The sequence below is a fragment of the Ursus maritimus genome, unplaced genomic scaffold (genome assembly GCF_017311325.1).
Source record: "Ursus maritimus isolate PB19 unplaced genomic scaffold, ASM1731132v1 scaffold_1, whole genome shotgun sequence".
Lineage (NCBI taxonomy): Eukaryota > Metazoa > Chordata > Mammalia > Carnivora > Ursidae > Ursus > Ursus maritimus.
This window is the reverse complement of record NW_024423343.1, coordinates 17,941,969-17,964,769: the sequence shown is the minus strand read 5'-3', so window position 1 is coordinate 17,964,769 and position 22,801 is coordinate 17,941,969. Positions and strand designations below refer to the sequence as shown.

General features: G+C 59.7%; 2 protein-coding genes across 3 annotated transcripts in view; one reads left to right on the top strand and one right to left on the bottom strand.

Annotated features, from left to right (window-relative positions):
- Positions 1–18,268, bottom strand: part of OBSL1 (obscurin like cytoskeletal adaptor 1) — a 20,997-nt gene extending 2,729 nt beyond the window's left edge. The window contains exons 1-19 of one of the 2 annotated variants that reach the window (XM_040640032.1): positions 17,257–18,268; positions 15,044–15,313; positions 14,708–14,959; positions 14,259–14,561; positions 13,823–14,119; positions 12,503–12,775; positions 11,063–11,335; positions 10,160–10,432; positions 7,053–7,325; positions 6,020–6,295; positions 5,658–5,945; positions 5,192–5,467; positions 4,341–4,610; positions 3,922–4,194; positions 2,668–2,934; positions 1,750–1,862; positions 1,178–1,334; positions 856–1,017; positions 422–526 (exon numbers count right to left, since the gene is read on the bottom strand). In XM_040640032.1, the coding sequence (XP_040495966.1) occupies positions 422–526; positions 856–1,017; positions 1,178–1,334; positions 1,750–1,862; positions 2,668–2,934; positions 3,922–4,194; positions 4,341–4,610; positions 5,192–5,467; positions 5,658–5,945; positions 6,020–6,295; positions 7,053–7,325; positions 10,160–10,432; positions 11,063–11,335; positions 12,503–12,775; positions 13,823–14,119; positions 14,259–14,561; positions 14,708–14,959; positions 15,044–15,313; positions 17,257–18,268 (5,413 nt within the window). Of the gene's footprint in view, positions 1–421; positions 527–855; positions 1,018–1,177; positions 1,335–1,749; positions 1,863–2,667; positions 2,935–3,921; positions 4,195–4,340; positions 4,611–5,191; positions 5,468–5,657; positions 5,946–6,019; positions 6,296–7,052; positions 7,326–9,468; positions 9,761–10,159; positions 10,433–11,062; positions 11,336–12,502; positions 12,776–13,822; positions 14,120–14,258; positions 14,562–14,707; positions 14,960–15,043; positions 15,314–17,256 lie in introns of those variants that run through there. The other variant, XM_040640025.1, reaches the window with a different exon arrangement.
- A 1,077-nt stretch (positions 18,269–19,345) lies between these two features.
- On the top strand, positions 19,346–22,492 carry INHA (inhibin subunit alpha). Its single transcript, XM_008690421.2, has 2 exons — positions 19,346–19,681; positions 21,504–22,492. Exons 1-2 carry the CDS (start codon positions 19,408–19,410, stop codon positions 22,334–22,336), a joined length of 1,107 nt encoding a protein of 368 aa, XP_008688643.2. The 5' UTR covers positions 19,346–19,407; the 3' UTR covers positions 22,337–22,492.
- The last annotated feature ends 309 nt before the right edge of the window (positions 22,493–22,801 follow it).

The window sequence follows — 22,801 nt, the reverse complement described above, 5'->3', positions numbered from 1 at the left end:
AACCAGCACACGTGGCCCCCCGAGCGGGACACAGTCACCTCCAGCACCGCCCTGCGGCCGACCAGAACCGTCTTCTCTCGAGGGGGGCGGCGGCACATCTGGAGAGGCAGTGCTGGGGGTGAGGACGAGGGCTTAAGTTAATAGGGACACGCAGGGCCCCCAGGAGGAGAGACGCATCTTCCCTCCCCCTGCAGCCTCCACTCCTAGTCTCAGACCTCTATGGCACCAGTCCCTTCCTCTGTACCCCTAACCCAAAGTCTCCTCCTCCCCAGGAAACGCACTGCCCTCTGTGACCCTCCCCAGAAGAAGAGTCCCTCGAGGAAGGGAAGTGGGGAGGCAGCGTTCCCAGGACCCGCCGCCAGCCTGCCAGTCCCGGGGGTAGATGATGCCCACTCCCAACCATCCCTCCCCAGTTGCTTACCCTCCACCTCCAGCTGAGCCACGGACTGGGCGGGTCCCGCCTGGAAGCGGACCTCACCGGCGTCCTCCGGGCGCAGCTCGCTCAGCACCAGAATATGTTTCTTCCCTGGGGAGGAGAGGGAGGCGCTAAGCGAGGCAGGAGCGGCCACTGGGGAAGGTTCGGGGATGAGGGTGGGCCGGAGTAGGTTCCCGGGTCGGTTTGGACGCGGCAAATGTGCGCTGGGCTGGGCAGAATTGGGATGCTGAAGGGAAAGAAGAGCGGTCCAGGACCGAGGGCTCAGAGCTGGGGACCCGGGAAAGACCGGTAGACTGCTCTTTGGGCTATGGGGCGGGGCCCACTCGAGCCGGAGGCGGGGCTTATCCTAGTAGGGCGGGGTCTGTCTGAGCCAAGGGCGGGGCAGCAAGAGACCAGAGTGCGAAGAAAGTCGGTCAGACCTTCCTGTCGGATGCGGACGTGGCCTCCGGGTCTCAGCGGACGGCCTCCGAGCTCCCAGATCCCCGCGGTCTCGGCCTCCGACACGATGCACTCGAACGTGGCGCCGTCACCTTCGCGGGCGCGAACGGACCGGAGTTCGGAGAGTACAGACAAGTTGCGCTCTGGGGCGGAGCGGGAGGCGTGAGGCGGGGCGGGGCGGACTCCGACCACGCCCACACTCCGCCCCTCTCTCTGGAGGCGCAGGAGTCAGTCCCCAGCTAGTCGGGTCCGCAGCCCCGGCGCCCACAGCAGTACCCTGCCCGAGCAGCGCCCGGTACCCACCGCGCACGACCAGGCGGACAGGCCCGGCGCGAGCCGTCCCCACTGCACAGCTGTAGGTCCCGGCGTCCAAGGGGCCGCAGCGCCGCAGCTGGAGGAGGCGACGCGTGCCGAGGGCCTGGAGCCTGAGCCGAGGGCTGGGGGTGAGCGGGCGCCCGTCCTAGGGGCGAGAGTTGCAGGTCAGGGTGAACTCGACTGGGTGGCGGCGGCGCCCTCTGTTGATGTCAAGCGGTTTCCAGGCGCGTTTATGCCTTTCTGGCTCTCAAGTTGGGATCCGGTTGTCCCAAGTCTTCCGGAAGCCAGGAGCCTCATTGGGAAAGCATCCCCCTTGGGGACGTTAGGGCTCTACCCCTTTTGTCTGCCCCTGGGCAATACTTCACCCCACTGAGCCTCAGGCTTCTTAGAAATAACACTGAGATAGCAAAAGGGCTGTTGTAAGGATTAGAGGGTTAAGTGTAAAGTAAAAGTAAATCTGAGCACAGTGCCAGGCACACCCGTTCAGTGAATGTTAGTTGTTTCCATTTGGGGCATTATTATTACTGTCCTTATGATGCCAAGGTGGGCTGGGCTCTGACCTTCTCCCAGGTGACATCAGCCAAGGCCTGGGAAAGCTCGCACTCCAATGTAGCTGTGTCTCCCTCGGTCACCTCTAGGTCCTGCGGCCCCCGCACAATGGTCACTGGGGCCTCTGGGAGTGGGAGAAGGGAGACACACTTGGGTACAGGGGTCAGTGGTGGACACATTTAGGAAAGGTGATCAGTGGAGGCCACTAGTGAGGGGGGGATGTGCTGGGACAAGTGGTCCAAGTGGGATGCTGGTCAGTGGAGGACATGACAGGGCCACAGGGATCAATGGGACAGGAGTGGCCAGCTAGGGGTGTCAGTGGGGGACATGCTGGGGCTAGAGGGGCTTGGGGGGCAACCAAAGCAGAGATGCCACTGGAGTCACCCATAGGCAAGCATGGTCAGTGGGGACCACACTTGGCTGGAATGGACAGGTGACACTGGTCAGGGGGGACATGATGGGTTCAGAGGAGTAATGGGGTAACTCTAGAGCAGGTGTGGTCAGAGGGGAACACGGTGGGCTGGACAAATGGGGGACACTCAAGCAGAGCTGCTAGTGGGGTCACCCTTAGGCAGTTAGTGGATCACTGGGACTCGAGTGGCCAGAAGGGCCCAGTGAGGCAGGCAGTGGGGGTCATGGCAGGCAGGTGTGGTCAGTGGGGCCACAGTCAGGCAGGCAGACAATAGGCACGCTTACGGTGGCGCGGTCAGTGGTTCGCAGGGACTGAAAGGTCAATGGAGTCACGCTGGACGATCGGATGGGTCAGAGGAGTCACACTCATGCCGGGCAGCCTCTGGGGCCACACAGGGCCAAGTGTCAGGGGTGTCACACTCTGACAGGCACGGTCAGTGGGGGCCACACGGGTAAGGGGATCAGTAGAATCACACTCGGGGCAGTCAGTAGGCAGCCAGTGGGCCCAGAATCCGCACCTCTCACAGTGAGTCTGGCTGCACAGCGCAGGGAATCCACAGTGAAGGAGACGCAGCCCGAGTCGGCCGGGCCCAGGCCGCTGAGGACCAGGCGGTGAGTGCGGCTCCCAGCGTGCATGTGGCACTTGGGCCCTGGCTGCAGTCGCACTCCGCCCCGGGCCCACTCCCCAGTCACACCCTCCTGGGACAGCTCCAGCTGGAAGGTGGCACTGCCCCCCTCAATGATGGTCACATCCTCCAGAGGCCGTAGCACCCTTAGCTGCTTCGCTGATTGGGGGAGATGGGGAGAGAGGGAGAATGAGGGCTCCAGCTCTGGGCAGGGGTTTTGAGGGCTCACATACCCCCTTGCCCTGCCTGTACCTCCCCTAACACTCAAACAGAGCCCCTATGGAAAGAAGCCCAGTGCCAGGGAGAAAGGAGCACAGCGGGCCAACTTGGGGGGAGGGGCTTATTGCTGTTAGGGGAGGGCACACATGAAGGGGATGCGCTGTGGTTAGAGGGTTGAGGAATCTGGGTGAGGGGTGCTGTGACACCGGAAAGAGCACAGAAATTGAAGTCAGATGCGCTGGGATTGGACCCCAGATCTGCCACATAGTTTGTGTGCTGTGTGACCTTTGGCAAACTGCTTGACCTCTCTGGGCCTTAGTTTTAGTTTTCCCAATTGTACAAGGTGAATAGCATTGAGACATGGGTTTATTGTGATTAAATGAATGAAATGAGTTAGAAGAGAATACAGATCAGCAACAGCAATCATTTACCAAGCTCTGTGTGGGCATTTTTTGTTATCTCCATGAAGGTTCCCAAAGACCCCTGAAGTAAGGATCAGCCCCATTCTTTAGAGGACTTGGCTCAGAAGGGTTAAGTAATTTGCATGAGGTCTCACAGTTAATAGAAAGCTCCAGCTTGCAGGGTGGAGTTGCTCTTTGCCACATGGGCCCATGTATCCTGGGGCGTGTGACAGAGGGATAACACGGCAGGTCTTTCTGGAGTGTAATATTTATGTTTACAGCAAAGCCAGCTTGGACATGACATGGAATGCAAAATCTACATGGACTTCTAGGGTACATAGAAACACTAGAAAAGGAAAGCTTTGCTTTGGGCAGGCTGCTTCAGGTCACACTTCTGGAGGCTAGGCAGGGCTGACTTGCCTCAGTGGTGAGGGGCACTTTGGTGGGGGTCTGAGGGGCCCTGGGCCAGCCCGGAAAGGCTGTGCCAGGGGGCGGGCGATGCGTTAGGAGAGGACAGGACACTCACGCCTCACGCTGAGCCTGGCCAGGGTGCGATCGTGGTGGCTCTCACAGCCGTAGGTGCCCTGGTCGGCCAGCACGACGCCATGGATGAAGAGGCGGTAGACGTGGCCATCCTGGGCCATGGACACGCGAGAGTCACGGGGTAAGGGCTCCCCACCTCGCACCCAGCGCACGGCCCCTGCTGCACCCACGCGGCCCGTCTCCACTTCAAGGCACACGTCCTGGCCTTCCTCTGCCCGCACATCCTGCAGGCGTCTCAGGAACAGGAGCTCCATTTCTGGGGAGGAAGGGGGAGGGGGTCACGGAGCCTGACACCCTGCTCCCTGGCCGATGACCCGGGGGCAGACGGACAAGTCTGCTAGGGCCAGGGTTGGGCGAACAGGGACAGGAGCCAAGGCCACTTCATCCCCATCAGGACCAGACCTCGAACGTGGAGCCGGGCGCTCGAGGCTGTGCCCCCAGCTCGGGCAGTCACGGTCCCCGCGTCGTCGAGCTGGCAGCCTCGCACTGTCAGCGTGCGGCTCGAACCATTCTGGCCTAGTTCTAGCTGGGGCCCTGGAGTGACAACGGCCCCGTTGCGTAGCCAGGTGACCTCAGCGTCTGGTGGGGAGACTTCACACCGAAACGTGGCATCATCCCCCTCGTGGACGGTGAGTGGTGTCAGCTCTGAGACCAGCTTTGCCAGCGGTGGTTCTGGGGGGTGGGGTCAGGCAGTGAGGTGGGCTGTGTCTTTCCCTCTCCCTCCTTTTCATCCTCTCCTGGGGGTACATCTCCCAGTTACTGGGAAGATCTTTCCTGAGGACCATGAGGTCTTTCCAGCTCCCTGACCCTCCTAGCCACCTCCTCTCAATCTTGGCCTCCCTCCCTACCTCTCTGACTCCTTAACAGATCATTTACCATGGACCCTATTTCTCTTATTTAACTGTCACCACGGCCCTATAAGACAAGCACCGTCCCCCCACTTTAGCGCTGGGGCTCAGGGATGTGAAGCCACTTGCCAGGATCACACACCACTGGTAAGCAGAACCCGGATCGGAACCGGGGTGCATTGACTCCAGAGCCCCAGGTTTTAACCACTGGGCTATGCCTGCTCCTATAGAGAGGGTTCCTGAAAAAAGGAGGCCTGACCCCTCATCCCAGTAATAGTTGTGCATGCATTGGTTGGAGCCAGAGGTAGCAAGGAGGGGGTCGGGGGGTCAGGGGGTCCCGGGACGGTGCACAGGTGTGGTCTTTGGGGTGCCAGGGCCCACAGGGTGTGAGGGGTGCACTGTTACCTTCCACGCTGACGAGGAAGATGCGGCTGTCCTGGGGTGTGTCGCACAGGTACTCCCCAGCGTCCCTGCTCCGTGCCCCCCGCACCCGCAGCACCTGCCTTGCCCCGGCCTGCTCCAGCCGCACCCGCCCCTGGCTCGCCAGTCGCTCCCCGTCCTTGTACCAGCGCACAGGGCCCCCCGGCCCGGAGAGGTGCACCACCAGCTCTAGGTCCCCGCCTGGGGTGCTGCGAACCCTCGTCTGGGCTGCCTCGGGGGCCACCACCCGCATGGGGGGCTCTGTGGGGTCAGAGCGGGGGGGTCACTGGGAGGGAGAGGCCTGCGGGCTACGAGGGGGGCAGTGGGAAGCAAGATACCGAGAGGTGGGTGAGGGATGGAAAAGGCACGCTAGAGAAGCGGTGGGGCGGGGGAGTCTCATACGAGTTTGGGGGTGTGGCTCTGTCAGGCCTTCTGCCCAGGCCATACTTACCAGCCACTTGGACGGTGAAGCTGAGGCTGGGGGCTCCCGGGGCTGTACCGGACTGGCAGGTGTAGAGGCCTGCGTGGGCCAGCTCTGCAGCCCGGATGCAAAGGAGGCGGCGGGGGCCCTCGGCCTGGAGCTCCAGGCCCTTGCCCTCCTGCACCGGGCTCCCATTGTGACTCCAGAAGACCAGGGCGCCAGCCCGGGACACTTCGCAGCTCAGCACCACCGGCTCCCCGGGGGCCACGCAGAGGGGGGCAGGGGCTGCCTCTGGGGCGAGGAACTGGACTGGGGGCTCTGGACAGAGAGAGGAGCATGTGGGCTCAGGCTTACTACCCCGTCCCGCACCCAGGCTGGCAGGAAGCACCCACCAGCCAGGCTGACGTTGAAGGTGACGGCTTCGTCCCGCGTCTCGCACACGTACTCCCCGGCGTCCTCAGGCTGGGCGCAGGGCAGGGTCAGGGTGCGAGCAGGCCCCTCGGCTCCCAGCTGCAACGTGGCGGAGGCTTCCACCTCCAGCCCATCTTTGTACCAGCGCACCTGGGACCCAGCGGGGGCCACCTCGCAGCGCAGCTCCACACGCCCCGGAGTCCCGAACTGCAGGTCCAGAGAGCGGGCTGCCGGGTGCACGATCCTCTCTGGCGGGGCTGCCGGACAGACAGAGGGAGCGGTACTCAGGCTCAGCCAGCCAGCCTCTACCTGACTCGGCCCCTGGCTTCCCAGCCCTCCCTCCCCAGCGCAGCTCTTGCGACTACAAATCCATGGGCACTTGCTCTGTGCCAGGTGCTGTGCTAAGTGCACGCTGCTCTTTGCACAGTTACTCCTGACCCTCCCTAGGAGGGCACCGATGTTGGCTTCACTTTCCGGATGAGGACTTGAGGCCTCTTTAGAGGGAAGTGATTTGTGCAAGTTTCCATGGACAGACAGAGGTAAAGCCAGACCTCGCTGGCCCCAATGCACACCCCTCCCTAAGTCGCCCCCATTCCTTTTTCCTGCTTTGCCCCTGATGTACTTATCATCATCTACTGGTTGTCTGTCCATCCTCACTAGAAATCAAGCTCCACGAATTCTAGCGGAAAATTGGAGGTTTGCTCTGACGGGCTTGCTACTCTGCCAGCATCAGAAGAGTGCTGAGCACATAGTAGTTGCTCAATAAATATTTGATGACTGAATGAATGCTCCTAACTGCTGGGCTCTCTCCACCAGGCCTCTAGTCACTGTCATGGCTTGATCTGGGCAAGCCAGTGCTCTCTGCTGGCTGAGAATGAGGAAGCTGGGGGAGGGGCAGGCTTCCTGGGGGCAGGTTGGGGGGGGGGCCCTAAGATTCAGGAAGTGAGAAGGTTGGGTGTCTGTCTCTTAGACTCCTGCCTCTCTAGCTCCCCAGGGTGCCCAGAGACTGCCCACCTGTGACGGTGACAGTGAAGAAGGCTGAGTCATCTCCGGCGTCACACACGAACTCGCCCCCCTGCTCGGGCTGGGCGGCAGGCAGCACCAGGCGGCGGTGCAGCCCGTCACTCTCCAGCACCAGGGCCTCGCTCTCCTCCACCTCCAGCCCATCCTTGTACCAGCGCACAGGGGCGTCCTCCCGAGACAGCTCACACGTCAGCACCACGCACTCCAAGCTCACGGCGATCAGGGTCACCTCATCCCGGGGGTATATGATGCGTACTGGGGGCTCTGCAGAGTGGGCGATCACAGGCTGTCACAGACTCACCGTCGGCCTTCCTGGCAGCAAAAAGTTCCTGTCGCTCATGATAATAAGAGTGATAAGGATAGTCATCACAAGGAGTCACAGGTCCACGGTCTGCTCTCAGAAGTCCCTAGGGCCAGGGGTGTGACAGACTCCAGAACGCTTCCGATCCCAGAAATGGTGCATTTATTATCGATCACATACCTGCTCCTCCCAGCACCCCCCCGGGGCTCCCCCCACAACCTCACTAACATTTCTGCAGTGTAACCTATAGATATACTCACTCTAAGCAGGATCATTAAAGAGTAGAAATCATTTCACAGCAGTTAAGCTCAGGTTTTACTGAAACGACTTTGAATGCCAAACTTACAAAAAGACTTTTGATTTTAAGAGGTTTTTTTTAGATCAGAATTGTGAATAAGAGATCCTGGATCTGGAATAGCAAATACTCGCTATTCCCTAACATTCCAGAACAACCCTAAGCACTTTATATATCGAACCCTCAGAGCGATCCAAAGAGGTAGGTATCGTTTTATCCCTGTTTTCCAGACGAAGAAACTGAGGCATAGAGAGATTACCCGACCTCTTGAAGGTCACAGCTGGCTACACCGGCTCTAGGGTGGGAGGAAGGACTGCCATCTGTGAAAGGGAGGCTCAGACTCTGCAGGTGGTGGTAGGGATTGTAAGCCAAGGCTGGCAGAACTCAGTAATGATTTTTGCATCTGTGCATAAGAGTTGCCAACACCTGTCGGAGAGCTCCCCAGGGATGCTAAACACTGATTCTGGGAGTTCATTTCCAAGTGCTCCAAACTGGTTGTTCCTCCACAGAGAAGGAGCTATGTCAACACTGCAAGTGACTGGTGCACTGAGCCCGAGCCTGGCCGTGCTCCCATGCACCCTCGACGTCTCCCAGAATCTTCTAGCTTCCAGGATACTTTTAGCGCTCCTTTAACTTTCGGCCCCCTGGTGGCCAGGCTCAGGAACTGCTAGCTTCCCGGTCCCACGGTTCGCCGAGGCGCGCATGGGCAGACGTGCTCACCAAGCACACATTTAAGCCCTCCGCCTCCACCACCCACCTCCCCAACGGCTTGTTCCAAGAGTCTAGAGGATGCAGGCTGGTTCTCTCGGGCCCAGCAAGGCTGGCAAATTGCAGAGGAGTGGATGCCTGAGGTGGGGGGGGGGAGGTGATGGGGGCAATCGGGTGAAGACAGGGTGCAGGGATGCACAGCTGTGGGACCTCAGCTTGGCGTCAGACTTGATTCTCCCTGGCCCAAAGCCCAGGCGGTGCTTGTGTCAACTGCCCTGTGAAGAATCTGGTGTTTTGTGGGGAGACCAAGTGTGGGCTGAAATGTGTGTGGCTGCCATTATGTCTGGCCAGAGCTTGAAGGGCCTCAGTACAGGACAGAACGTGTGCAGAAAGGCCTCTTTGGTTTTGTGGCCTGTGTGAGCCGGGCTGCACTATCTGGAACGCAGAGTGTGTGTGCTGGGGGGTGGGAAGTGCAGGTTAAGTGGCTCACCCTGGACCGAGGCATCACTCCTGGGACAGGGCAGGGGACAGGGCAAGCAGACGGCGCCAGGTGAGGATGGGCACTCCAGTGAAGCCAGCGGGGTTCTTCTGTGCCCCCCAGAGCTGCCTAGGCCCTGCAACACCCCTCCCCCACCAAGCCCCCCTGCCCCAAACACCGTGGGATCGGCACCGTGGGCTGCAGCCCCAAAATTTCCAGCACTGAGCGAACCACCATCACTTCCATAGTCGTCCTATGCTTCTCCAGCTTTGAACACTCTCCCCTCTACCTTCAGTCCACAGCTGACCCCGCTTAGCTAACTCAGCCCCCGCCGCAAGTATCTGGTTTGAAGTCACTTCCTGTCCACGCACAAGGTTAGCAGCCCCCTGGCCTTGAGCTCCCGCTGCACCCTATCACAACACTGGACAATCCACATCTGAGACCCTCTAACGTGTCTGGCTTTCCTGCCGGAGAGACGTAAGCATGTCCGTCTGCTTGCCGCCGGCTGTCCAGACCCAGCCCAGGGCCGGCTCCCATGGGTGGCACGGTGACCTGACTCTCCTGTTCTCCTCTCTTGAGCCCTCTGCTCTCATCCTTCACAGTACTTGTCACGAGGTGTCAACTGTACATTTATTTGTGCATTTATTGGTTTAACACAGGGGTCGCAAACTCAAACGCCCACAGGGGCCAGGTAGGGAAGGTCAGCGGCTGAAGCAGTCTGGGGAGAGGCAAAGAGGAATAGCAGGGAGGCAAGGACCGAGGAATGTGGGCCCCGGATTACGGGGGCAGCTGCTACTCAGCACCTGCTGTTCGTCGCCATGGGGGGAAGCGGGACCAGAGCCGCCGGGTCTTCGGCTTTTTCAAGAGGACGCATAACTCCGGATTGTTATTTGAACTGTCCTGACTTTGGTAAGACTCTGCAGGCCAAACAAAACACATCTGTGGGCTGCATGGGGCCCTACGGACTGCCCATTTGCGACCCCTGGTTAACAGCTGCTTCCCCAGCTAGACTGGCAGCTCTCGGAGAACAGAGACCATGTGTGTCCACAGCCCCTGGCCCAGTGGCCGGCACACAGGAAGTGCTCAGCAAACAGGCCGCCGGAGCACAGCTCTTCCTGGTGCCGGTGCTGGGGGGCGGGGGAGACTGCTCACTCGAACGGGGGGCCCCGGGGTCTTCCAGGCAGGGAGGCTTGGTACATGCACCGCAGCCCTACCTCCCACCTCCCCAGTGTGCTAACTTGGGAGTCCATGGCCAGCTCCCCCAAGGGCTCAGGACTGTCCTCCAGTGACCCTGGGCAGCTGGGGTGAACCCACACCTGTGACAGTGACGGTGAAGGAGGCCGACTCGTCATCGATTTCACACAAGTACTCGCCGGAGTCCTCAAGCTGGACAGCGGGCAGCACCAGGCGGCGGATGGTGTCCTCCTTCTGCAGGAGCAGCGCAGGGCTCTCCACCACTTCCTCGCCATCCTTGGTCCAGCGCACCTCGGCCCAGGGCCGGCACAGCTCACAGGTCAGCACCACGCGCTCCAGGCGCACGGCTGCCACATACACCTTGCCGCTGGGGTACACGATCCACGAGGAGACGTCTGGAGGACGGGGACAGTCATGGCTGGGGCCCACGGACCCTGCTGCCCTCCCTGATCCGTGCCTGTTCCCTCCTCCTGGCAAGTGGGCCATGTGTCGGAGGAGAGAGCTTTCCCTCGGATTAGGTCTCATAGCTGCTCGGACAGCCACGCCCAGCCGGAGACACCACTACGGTCACCAAAGCACATCGCAGGCACGGTGGCTCACTGGGGACCACGGTGGCAGCCTCTGCTACAGAAATGTGCTATGTTCTGAGGGTTGGGACAGGGACGGTATGAAGGGTGGGACCAGGGAGAGGAGGGTTGGGTGCCCAGATGGAGCCAGGGTCTCCCATAGGCTCTTGAGATCTTCTGAGCCCTCTAGTGCACCTGCCCTAGACCCCGCCCTGCTGCCATTTCTAAAGCTCCCCTTTGCAGGGGAACCGAGAGGGCAGAGCTTCCCTGTGAATTGTGTTGCCCTGGCCAGTGTTAATGACAACACATTTTCTGTGGGGGACTGAACCTCAGGGTGCAGACCAAGGAGGGACATGGGATCAGCCGGGGGGAGGGAAGCAGGGCCTGGGGACAGTGGCCCAGGGGTGAGAGCGTGACAGCTGCCCGGGCGCTGTCCCACGGGCCTGCCTGGCCCCCCACCTGTGATGGTGACCGTGAAATAGGCGCGCTCGTCTCCAGCGACGCACTGAAATTCGCCCCCGTCTGGGGGCTGGGCAGTGGGCAGCACCAGGCGGTGGTGGGACCCTTCCTTCTCCAGGACCACAAAGTCACTCTCCTCCACCTCCTGCCCGTCCTTGTACCAGTGCACCGGTGCGTCCTCTCGGTCCACCTCACAGGTCAGCATGACACACTCTGAGGTTATGGCGTGCACAAACACGTGCTCCTGGGGGTCCAGGATATGCACCGGGGGGTCTGGTGGGGAGCAGAGATGGGGTCACACAGATACCCCCCCTCTCCTGCACACACAGGAGACAGCTTCCTCCCTGGGGGACTCTGGGAGCATTGAGGCCATGCTGTGCAGGAGATCTGGAGCAAGGATGTGGGGTACTGAGTGCGTGGCAGGTGAGGCAATGCAGACCGTGTGGCACCTGAGTGCTCCCTGAGTCCCCAGAGGGTCAGAGGTGGCTCGGTGGAGACATGGGGAGGGGGAGGCACAGACAGCCTTTGTCTCCGCTGAGAGGAGGTCACTATCCTGGGCCCCATCGGGGCCATGCTTGCTGCTGCTTTTACAAGGGAGCCCCTGGAGCACGGGCAGGAGGTGGAAACGACTTAGCAGTGCTACCGTGTGACAGCTGCTCTCTACAGGTAGTAAGTTCCCCATCACTGGGGACATGTAGGCAGCAGCTGGACGACCGCCTGGCAATGGGGTTGAAACAGGATTTCCACTCAAAGCGAGAAGATGAGCTGAATCAGTGGTCCCCAAGCTGCCCTCCCAGAGTGGATCCTGAGGCTCTACGCTGGCTGGTCTGGCACCTGGGGTCTGGGGGGCCTGGGCATATGCATTTATAACAAGTTTCCAGGGTGGTTCTGAAGCAGCCAGAACATGGACTGGCTTGAGAAACCCTGGACCACTGCACTTAAAGTTCCCCCTTTGACCCAGGCCACCTAGGGCAGGAGGGTAAGCACCGACCTGGGTGTGAACCCAGCTAGGGCGTTTGCTGGGTGTGTGATAATGGGTAACCTCTCTGAGCCTCAGTCTCTTCCTCTGTGAACTGGAGATCTATTCCTTCTCACCCAGTTGTGAAGACTACATGAAGGGCATATATGAGAAGCATTTAGTATAACGTTTGGCTCATGGTAGGTACCCAATAAATGTTAGCCCCCGTCTCTCCTTCCCTTAATTGAGTTTTGTTTCCCCACCCCCTCCCCAGAGGAGGGTACGCAGAGGGTGAGTATGCTGGAGGGTGCTGGTGCATGGGAGGACTGAGAAGCAAGAACAGAATAATTTGAAAACACATTCCCTGGCCGACTAGACTCTCCCCGGAAGGGACCCCCAAGCAGGCCAACCAAGGGGCGGGGCCTACGTGGCCCCTAGAGTCAGCCTCATCTGCAGGAGCCCAGACCACCACAGTTGCTGACCTCGGACGGTGACACTGAAGAAGGCTGAGACCCCTTCCGTCCTGCACTCAAACTCGCCGCTGTCCCGGACCTCGGCGGCTGGCAGGATCAGGCGGTGTTTGCGCCCGTCCATCTTCACCACCAGCGACTCACTCTCCTCTACCTCCTGCCCATCCTTGTACCAGTGCGCCGGGAAGTCCAACCGGGAGAGCTCACAGGTCAGCACCACCCGCTCTGAGGTCGTGAAGGTCAACGACACCTTGTCCTCGGGGCTCAGGATGTGCACCGGGCTCTCTGTGTGGGGAGAGGCGTGGGCACAGGCAGCACCCTTGTCACGCTCTGCCTGGGATCAGCACCCCTCTCTGGTGCGGGGGGGGGCGGTGCCTACATCAGGCCATACCACGGCTGTCACTGTCAATGCATTTGTTGCAATTTAAGAAAAAGATCATTTAGGGCTTATACACCAACTCTCAAGTGCAGTGATTTTAGTATAGGATTCCTAGGGAGTCTGCTGAAAATGCAGGTTCTCAGGCCCCACACATGCATGCAAGGGCCGGGGAATCTGCCTTATCAACCAGCCCTCCAGGCGACTCTGATGTCAGGGATCTCAGTTTGCATTCTAGAAACGCTACTCTGGTTGCTGGTTCTTACTCTGCCCTCCCCCCAGGATGCCGGCATCTGACCACCTCCGGGCCCTGTGCTTGGGCACCGAGGAATTCCTCGATTGGCCTTACAAACTCCAGCAACGGTGGGACGGCAAATGCCCCATGTCCCCTGCACTTTCAGATGCCTACCGAGAGCTGTCCTTTTCAAGGGGGCCTCATTCCCTTCCTTTCCTGTGTCCACAGGTGGCACAGGGTGATTCTGGAGTCAGACTGCCTGGCTTCATAACTCAGCACTACCACTCATTAGCTTGGTGATTCTGAGTAAGTCACTTAACCTCTCTGTAACTCAGTTGCTCCATCTGTAAAATGGGATAACAAAAGAGCCTATCTTACAGGGCTGGTGAGAGAACTGTGTTAACGAATACAATGTATGTGAAATGATTAGGGCTGTGCCTAGCACATAGGAAGTTGCTTTGATAATGTTATTGATTACAGGAAGCAGTCAGGGACTAGGGACCAGGGTCCGTGTCTTGGAGATAACCAATGTGACAGAATTCCATAAACCACAAAGCACTCCAGAGAGTGCTAGGAGGCTGATGAAGATACTAAGGAGTCCCCTCTACATTGCACGTTGGCTGAAATGGGACTTCTGGATGGCTGAGCCCTCTGTCTGGGCCCACTAAGGACTTCTGTGTCCTGACCCTATCTGTCCACCCTGGTCCCCAGCAGCACTGACCTTGGATGGTGAGGGCGGCCGAGTCCTGCACGCCCGGGCAGCTGAAGCCAACCAGGGCCCCGCTGTGCTGGTGCTTGACGGCTCGTAGGAGGAGCCTGTGCTGTAGGCCTTTCTGCTCAATCCGGTAGCGCAGGGCCCCGGGCTCCACCTGGCCCTCCGGCTCGTGACTCTTGAGTTCTTCCCCATTAAGAAACCAGGTGCCCTGGATGATGGTGGAAAGATCCAGGGAGAAGATGGCATCTTCCCCGTCGTATACCTGGACATCCTCCAGACCGGCCACCAGGCGAGCTGTGGGCACTGAGATGGGGACGGAGTGTGGCCATCAGGACCAGAGGGGTGGCAGTGGGCAAGGAGGCGCAGGTGGAAGGCACAGAACACGACGGGGACCAAAGGCCGGGAAAGGGAGGAGATGATGGGGCCGACAGGACTGACTCACCGAGGTGAGCGGACCCATGGAACACAACATGGGGGCTGCGGCCGTGCTCGCTGACCGTGCAGACGCGGAAGCGGTAGTCGCCCTCGGAGGGCACACAGTCTCCCGGGACCTCCACGGCTCCGGCTTTCTCGATGCTGAAGCACTGGATCCAGTCGTCGGAGCCCACTTCCTGCCGCTCCAGCCGGTAGATGAAGGGGGTCTCAGGAGCTGGCTCGGGGGGCTTCCAGGTCAGCAGGACTGTGTTCTTATGGCCCTTGAACATCTCTGCCAACACGGGGGGTCCCGGGGGGCTGTGCTTGACACCTGGGACAAAAGCAGGGTGTGCGTGCCAGCCCTGCTCCAGCCTCGCCACAGCCCTCCCACCTTGAGCCCGCCTCGCCAGCCCAGCCTCTGGCATCTGGTCGCCCTCCTGCCCTGGCCCTCCTGCCCACGGGCTCTCCTGCCCTCACATTTGACTCTGAGCAGAGTGGTGGTCCGGGAGTTGCCCAGGCTAAAGGTGACCTCGCCAGCATCTTCTCGGGTGACCCCTGGAAGGACCAGGGCGTGCATGTGGCCAGAGCTGCTCTGGCAGGTGGCCGGCAGGTCCTCCCCGTCGCGGCTCCAGCGCCCCTCGACCCCAGCTTCTTGGGTCTCCACCAGCAGCACCGCATTCTCTCCCTCCAGGACGTCCAGCTTCCGGGGCAGCCGCTTCAGGATGGGCCCTGAGAGACGCATGTGCGGCCCTCAGCCTGGGGTCTGGGCATGCGCCCGCCTCTGGCTCGGCACCCTCCCGCTGGCCAGCCCACCTTTGACTGTCACGTTGGCCACGGTGCGCACCCGGCCCCGCATCTCGCACAGGTAGACGCCGTCGTCGTCTGCCTTCAGCCTGTGGATGATGAGGCGCCGGACAGTGCCCTCCTCGATCTGCTCGTACTTGCGGCAGGGCAGCAGCCGCTGGTCCTCGCGGAACCAGGCCGTGGGAATGCGAGAGTTGGGCACTTTACACTCCAGCACGGCGATCCCGTGCTCCCGGCCTTCCACGTCCTGCAGGGGCCTGGTGAAGCGGAGGCGGGGCTCTGTGCAAAGGGGAGAGGCAGGAGAAGGCTCTGGAGTGGGCCAGGCCAGGGGAAGGACTCCTTGCATCACCAACTGCCTAAAACCACATTAGCTCCTGCCATTTTTCTCCCAGGGCCTGCAGGTACTCTGGAATCACAGAAAAACCCCCGGAAGGGAAGTCCGATGGCCTCAATTCTCATCTGCCCCTGACACTCATCAGCCACATCACCTTGGGCAAGGCCATTTCAGTTAGTGATACTGGGCCTAGGTTCCCTGACTTTGCTATTTTTAAAAAATACTTATTTATTGATTTTAGAGAGAGAGAGAATCCTGAAGCAGAACTCCCTGCTGAGCACAGAGCCTGACGCGGGATGTGGGGCTCGATCCCCGGACCCTGAGATCACAACCAGAGCCAACATCTAGAGTCAGCTAGTCAACCGACTGAGCCACCCAGGCGCCCCAGTTTCCTGACTTTAAAGTGGGGAAAGGGATGGAAGGGCTTGGACCACATCAGTGATTTTCAAGCTGTTCCCTGGGGCCCCTCAGGGGCCCTGCACACATTCTGCATGGGTTTGAGTCGAATTTCATTTTTAAAGTACGTTAGCCGTTTTCACATGGATGGAGCCAGAGAATAGAATGCTGAGCGAAATAAGTCAGTCAGAGAAAGACAAATACCATGTGATTTCACTCGTAGGTGTAATTTAAGAAACAAAATAAACGAGCGAAGGCGAAAAAAAGAGGGGGGAGGCAAACCAAGAAACAGACTCTTAACTATAGAGAACAAACGGCTGGAAACCAGAGGGGAGGGGTACAATTATCCCAGTGAAAATAAATAAATAAAATGATTTTTTAAAAGTACGATTAAAATATATATACAAAAATACTTTAGTCCTTTTCAGAACTGTGTTTTACAAAAAGAAAGCATGATGACAGAATGACCGGCGGATTATGAGGCCACTGGAGCAACGTGTTTGTCCTGCAGCTGGGGGAAGCTCTGCCTTCCCACTGGGCTTCCCTTTCCTGATGGTTAGTTAGTGGGGCCCTTTGGGTTTGGGTACATCAGACAGCACGGCAGCGCAGGGACCACACGCTTGACTGCGCACCAGGCAGGGCTCGGGAGATCTGCAACTTTTCTTCCTCTGAGGGAACAGGGTGGGTACTAACTAGTGACAGTATAATCCCTTGAGTTGTGATGAACTCCGATTACCGAAAGCTTTACCATCCAGTGGGAGTTTGCGGTGTTTTATCCCGCCCCCCCCGCCCGGGGTTTCTGTTTATGAGCACTATAAGCATTTATGAGATATTGTTGATGACTCAACTTTGAAATAGAAATTTCCTCTCCTTGCCCTTCTTCTTCTTTCAAACCTGGAGAGCAGTTTCGTAAAAGGGCATGTTTCCTCCCTCAAGTCTACCTTCGGTGTGAATCAGGAGTTTCTCAATGTGTTGCCTGCAGCCCCAGACTTCCCCACAGGACTCACAGAGGAGACCCGGTTATGAATGCAGCCTTGTCTTAAAACGTGTATATTCTATAAAATAGCACCCTTGTTCTCACTGATAGGCTTTATAAGTACATGGTATGAATCTGGACCTAGAAATGTATGCCCGTAAAATGTTCCTTGTATCAGTCTTATACCTTGGGCCCCACATGGGATTTCCATTGAGAGAGGGGGAGTAAAACAAAGGCTGAAATCCACTGAACTAGAAGCGCTCCCTCTTGGCTGGTCCAGCAATCACTCCTGAAAGCCGTTTATCAAAGGGTCATCTTCCACCCTCTCGGCCTCAGAATCACTTAGGGGGTTTGCTGAGAAGTTCCTGGGTACCCTGGAGACCTACTAAATCCGAAACCCTGGGGGGTGGGAGGCGGGCAGGAAAAGGTATGTGATCAGTCCGCCTCCCCCGTCTCTGGGACAGCGCTGGAGGCCCCTCTCCAAGGGCACGGGGAGCCCCGGGGGCGCCGCAGTACCTTTGACGTGCAGCTGCACGGCACTGAGCGTCTGGCCCGCGGAGTTGCGCGCTGCGCACACGTAGAGCCCGCGGTCCTTGGCCTGGCAGTAGAGCACTTTGAGCACGAAGCCGCCGTCGCGGTCGCGGTACATGAGGCGGCGGCGGTCGGAAAGCAGCGGGCGGCCCTCCCAGTGCCATTCGATCTCAGGCTCGGGCTTGCCCATCACGTAGCAGCGGAACTTGGCGTGCTTGCCCTCGTTCACCCAGAAGGTCTTGGGTGCGCACTTGAGCGGCTCCACCACGGGCTTGGGGGCCTCGTCGGGGTCCTCGGGCGGGTCCTCGGGGGGCTGGTGCACCTGCAGCAGCGCGCCGGCCTGCGCGTGGCCGTGCGCGTTGCGGGCGTGGCACACGTAGACGCCCGAGTCGGGCAGCCGCGCCGCCAGGATGCGCAGGACTAGGCTCACGCCCTGGCCGCCCTCGCCGCGGCTGGGCTCGAGCATGAAGTGGCCGCTGTCCCACACTTCGTCCAGAGCCATCCCATCCTTCTCCCAGTAGAGCGCGGGAGCGGGGAGGCCCCCCACCTGGCACGTCAGCACCACCTGCGCCCCCCGCAGCACCCACTGGGACCGGGGCCCCGCCAGGAACACCGGGGCGCCCTCCCCGGCCCCGGGAGGCGGCATCGGGCGCTCGGCGGGCTGGGGCTCGGGCTCGGGGGCCGGCGGCTCCAGCACGGTGACGGCGGCCGCCGCGTAGGCCTCCCCGGCCGCGTTGCGGGCGCGGCACACGTAGACCCCCGCGTCGGTGGGCAGCGCGCCGCTCAGCAGCAGGCCGTGCTCGGCGCCGTCCGCCGGGAAGCTCAGGCGCTCCGAGGCCGCCAGCTGCTGGCCGCCCTTCTCCCACACGACAATGGGCGGCGGCTCCCCCAGGACCACGCACTTGAGCTCGGCCTCGGCGCCACTTACCACCCGCACGGGCCGCGGAAAGCGCAGGAAGCACGGGGGGCTCCCCTGATCCCCGGAGCCCGCCTTCATCGTGGCGGTCGCGGCCGGCCCTCAGCGGCGCGGGGGAAGGGCTGGCGGCGGGCGCGCGGAGGCCGGGGGCGGCGGCGGGAGCCCGCGAGGCGGGGTGCAGCGGGGGCCGGGGCGCGGGGACCCGCGGAACTCTCCCCCGGCCGCCCGCTCCCGGCTCGTCTCCTTACCCTCGGCCCGGAGCTGCGGCTCTGCGGCGGCGGCGATTCCCGGGCCCCGAGCCGAGCGCTCAGGGGGCAGTCCTTCCTGTTTGCCTTTGCTGCGAGGGGCCCCGCAGCCTCCTCTGCCCGCGGCCTGGCTTCCTGCTCGGGAGAGCCTCTCTTCCCAGCCCCCTCCCACAGCCTGGGCCTCTTTCCCCTCCTCCCTCCCACCTCCAGCCGCCAGGTCCCCAACCGCCCGCCAGGCTTGGGCCTGAGTGGCGGTGGCGCCTGCAGCTGCCAATCCCAAAAATATTCTCTGATGACACAGCTGGAGGGACAAGAGCCCAGACTGGCTCCTCCGGGCTAAGTTTAGAGCAGGCGGGACCACCTGCCCCCCACCCCAGCTCCGGTTCTAGCCCCAGCCTCAGCCCTTCCCCCCATGACTGGCCCAGCAGCTGCTTGGTTGAAAGGGGCCCCAGGAGGTCTGAGGGGCTGGCGCTTTCTGTCTCCCCAACGAATAACACTCTTAGGAGCTGGCAGACCCCAGCTCCCAGGCTCCTGTCCCACCTGATGTCACCTCTGTGCTGGGTGCTAGCATGTGGCTCTGTGTGTGTGTGTGTGTGTGTGTGTGTGTGTGAGAGAGAGAGAGAGAGAGAGAGAGAGAGTGTGTGTGTGTGTAGGGGAAGGGGTGGTATGTGTGGGTCAGGTCACTCGGGGTGAAAACCCTCACCAGCCCCCTCCCCCACATGCTTGGCAGGAGTGGGAGATAAGGCTCAGGGCCACAGACATCTGCGTCAGAGATAGGAGGTCTCAATGCCATGGGCAGGGGCCACTCTGGATTGCAGGGCGTGGGAAGGACTGGGGAGAGCAGCATGAGAAGGGTAGAAGAGGACCGGTGGTGGGATGGGGAGGGCAGAGTGGGTGGGGTGGGCAGGGGGCAGACTCTGAGAGAAGGGGCACGGGGCAGGGTGCGGGTTCACCAGTGGCAGGGCTAGGTGAGCTATGCTGCCCCAGCTGCCATTCCTGCTCCTCTTGCTGCTGTCCCCAAAGAGTGGGCATGGCTGCCACGGGCCAGAGCTGGACCGGGCCCTTGTCCTGGCCAAGGTGAGGGCCCTGTTCTTGGATGCTTTGGGGCCCCCGGCACTGGCCGGGGAAGGTGGGGATCCTGGAGTCAGGCGTCTGCCCCGAAGACATGCCCAGGGGGGCTTCCCGCGCAGGGGCTCTGAGCCCAGGGAGGAGGAGGATGTCTCCCAGGCCATCCTTTTCCCGACTACAGGTAATGAGGGTGGGGGACTGGCAGGGTGACTTTGAGAAGCAACGTACACAGCATGGGCTCAGGAGCCAGGCAGGTCTGGGTTTGAATCTCTGTCTCCTCACCTGAAATGGGCCTTAATGTCTACCTCTCGGGATTAAGCGAAACGGTTCAAGGCTCAGAGGAGGCCTTTGGGAGACGTTCATTTGGGAGACCACGAGTCTCTAGAGACAGAGATATGTGGGCTTGGGCCCCTTTCTGCTACCTCTCCTCTTCTAGCTGAGACTTGAGAGGATACCAGAAATGCAGGGGTAAGATTAGTTGGGAAACTTTTCCAGGAAATAAGTCTACTTTCTCTTGAATTCCCTTTTCATCTGCTTATGTGTGTTCCTGTGTTCCACTGACTGAACCCGTAAAGCCCTCTTCCAGGTGAACTTTCTTGTAGCCTGGCACACCTTTCCCTCCGAGAGGAGCCCCTGCCTCCCTGTGCCTCAGTCTCCCTGCAGCACAGTGACTTAGTGTGGCTTTAAGATCAGGCAGAATCTCAGCCTGGCCACTTAGCAGTTAAATGTCACTTCCCCTTTGTAACCCTGTTTCCTTATCTGCAAAATAGATCCATTGTGAGATTTATAATGAGAGAATCCACAGGACAGTATGGTCCCAATCTCCAGTCCTTCACCTGGTCATGATTGTTTAGTACAGTCTGCGTACCTGTCGTGGAAGGATGCCAACTGCCTTTCTTAGAAAGCACTGTCCTCTATTCTGGGTTATATGCTCGCCCCTCCTCCCCCTCTTTTTTTTTTTTTTCTGATATTAACTTACTTTTTTAAGTGGAATTTTTTTTAAAGATTTTATTTATTTATTTGACAGAGAGAGAGAGACAGCCAGCGAGAGAGGGAACACAAGAAGGGGGAGTGGGAGAGGAAGAAGCAGGCTCCCAGCAGAGGAGCCTGATGTGGGGCTTGATCCCAGGACTCTGGGATCACGCCCTGAGCCGAAGGCAGACGCTTAATGACTGAGCCACCCAGGCACCCCTTAAGTGGAATTTTTTAAAAAAGATTTATTTATTTGTTTTAGAGAGAGAGAGCGCACAAGCTGGAGGGGCAGAGGGTGAGGCAGAGAATCTCAAGCAGACTCCACACTGAGTGTGGAGCCCAGTTCGGGCTCGATCCCACAACCCTGAGATCATGACTGAAACCAAGAGTTAGATGCTCAACCGACTGTGCCAGCCAGGTGCCCCTAAAAGTGGAATTGTTTTAAAGAATGTATCATGCGATATTTCCGACAATATAAAAAGGTACATGGGGTGGGGCGCCTGGCTGGCTCAGTCGCAAGAGCGAGTGACGTTTGATCTCGGCGTTGTGAGTTCGAGCCCCGTGTTGGGTGTAGAGATTACTTAAAATAAAATCTTAAAAGAAAAATTTTTAAAAAGCTATATGGGGGAATAAAACAAATGCCTGTGTTTTCACATGCCTGTGTCCCATCACTCAAGATCCCATTTTACGTGACTGGGGAACAAAAATTTAGGTGGAACGATGCCAAGCGTTGGTGAAGGTAGAGGGTGGGCAGGGCCTCTCATACATCGCTCATGGGAATATTAATTGGTAAAACCGTTTCAGAGAGAAGCTGGCAACATCTTGCATTTTTTAAGTCCTTTAAGGATGAAATCACGAATGGAGAGCCTCTCTCTGTCCATTCTCTCAGGAGCGGGGAGAGAGGCCCCGAGTCTGACAGAGCGCTCGGAGTGTGGCTGGCTGATGAATGGCCGTCGCATCCCTGCCGCTGAGGAGAGGTCCCAGGCTCTGCCAGTCAGGACTGCCCTCTCCCTTTCCTCTGTCTCCTGCAGGTGCCAGCTGTGTGGGTGAGCCAGATGCTAGAGAGCTGACCCGGGAGGCCGAGGACGGCCTCTTCACATATGTGTTCCGGCCATCCCAGCACACGCGCAGCCGCCTAGTGACTTCAGCCCACCTGTGGTTCCACACGGGACTGGACAGGCAGAGCAAAGCGGCCTCCAACAGCTCTGGGCCCCTGCTAAGCCTGCTGGCACTGTCATCAGGGGTCCCCATGGCCGTGCCCATGTCGTTGGGCCAGGCACCCCCTCGCTGGGCGGTGCTGCACCTGGCCCCCTCTGCCCTCCCTCTGCTGACCAACCCTGTTCTGGTCCTACAGCTGCGATGCCCTCTCTGTTCCTGCTCAGCCCGGCCTGAGGCCACACCCTTCCTGGTGGCCCACACCCGGGCCAGGCCGCCCAGCACAGGGGAGAGAACCCGACGCTCGACTCCCCCGCTGCCCTGGCCTTGGTCTCCTGCCGCGCTGCGTCTGCTCCAGAGGCCTCCGGAGGAACCCGCTGCCCATGCCGACTGCCACAGAGCGGCCCTCAATATCTCCTTCCAGGAGCTGGGCTGGGACCGGTGGATTGTGCACCCTCCCAGCTTCATCTTCCACTATTGTCACGGGGGCTGTGGGCTGCCTGCCCCGCCAGACCTGCCCCTGCCGGAGCTTGGGGCTCCTCCCACCCCAGTCCAACCCCTTTCTTTGGTGCCAGGGGCCCAGCCCTGCTGTGCGGCCCTCCCTGGGACCATGAGGCCCCTACGAGTTCGCACCACCTCAGATGGCGGTTACTCTTTCAAGTATGAGACCGTGCCCAACCTTCTCACACAACACTGTGCTTGTATCTGAGAGGGTCCTGCTGGGGGCCAAGCCCGCACCCGTCAACAGCTGGAAGGAGGAGCAGAGTTCAGAAAATGGGTGGTTCCCACTTCCCCCTCCTCCCATTTCTCTCTGCCTGAGGGCTCCCTTCCCCACCCCGCCCCGTCCCATGGGTAACATGTGACAATAAACAACACAGTGCATATGACTTGGCATGCATTCTCTGGCTTCTCTGATACGGTGGGAGGCAGGTCTGGGCCCCAGGAGCATGAGATTGTAGGATCTCAGGTCACACAGCCTCACTTGACCTCAAGGTCGTGGGGTTCCAGAGCCGTGATTGGCTATGCCCCGGTGGGAAGCTGCAACACTTGCGGAAGACACAGTGTTCCAAGCTCTTGACGGCCACTGTGGAGACTGCTGGAACCTCGTGCTGCTCCCCTGCTATTCTCTGCCTGAGCTGATGGACCCCTAGCTCAAGGTCAGGTGATTTGTAGA

Coding starts and splice junctions, on each gene's coding strand:
- INHA (XM_008690421.2), top strand. CDS start 19,408: ATGCTGCCCCAGCTGCCATTCCTGCTCCTCTTGCTGCTGTCCCCAAAG. Junction 19,682..21,503: donor CATCCTTTTCCCGACTACAG/GTAATGAGGGTG, acceptor TGTCTCCTGCAG/GTGCCAGCTGTGTGGGTGAG.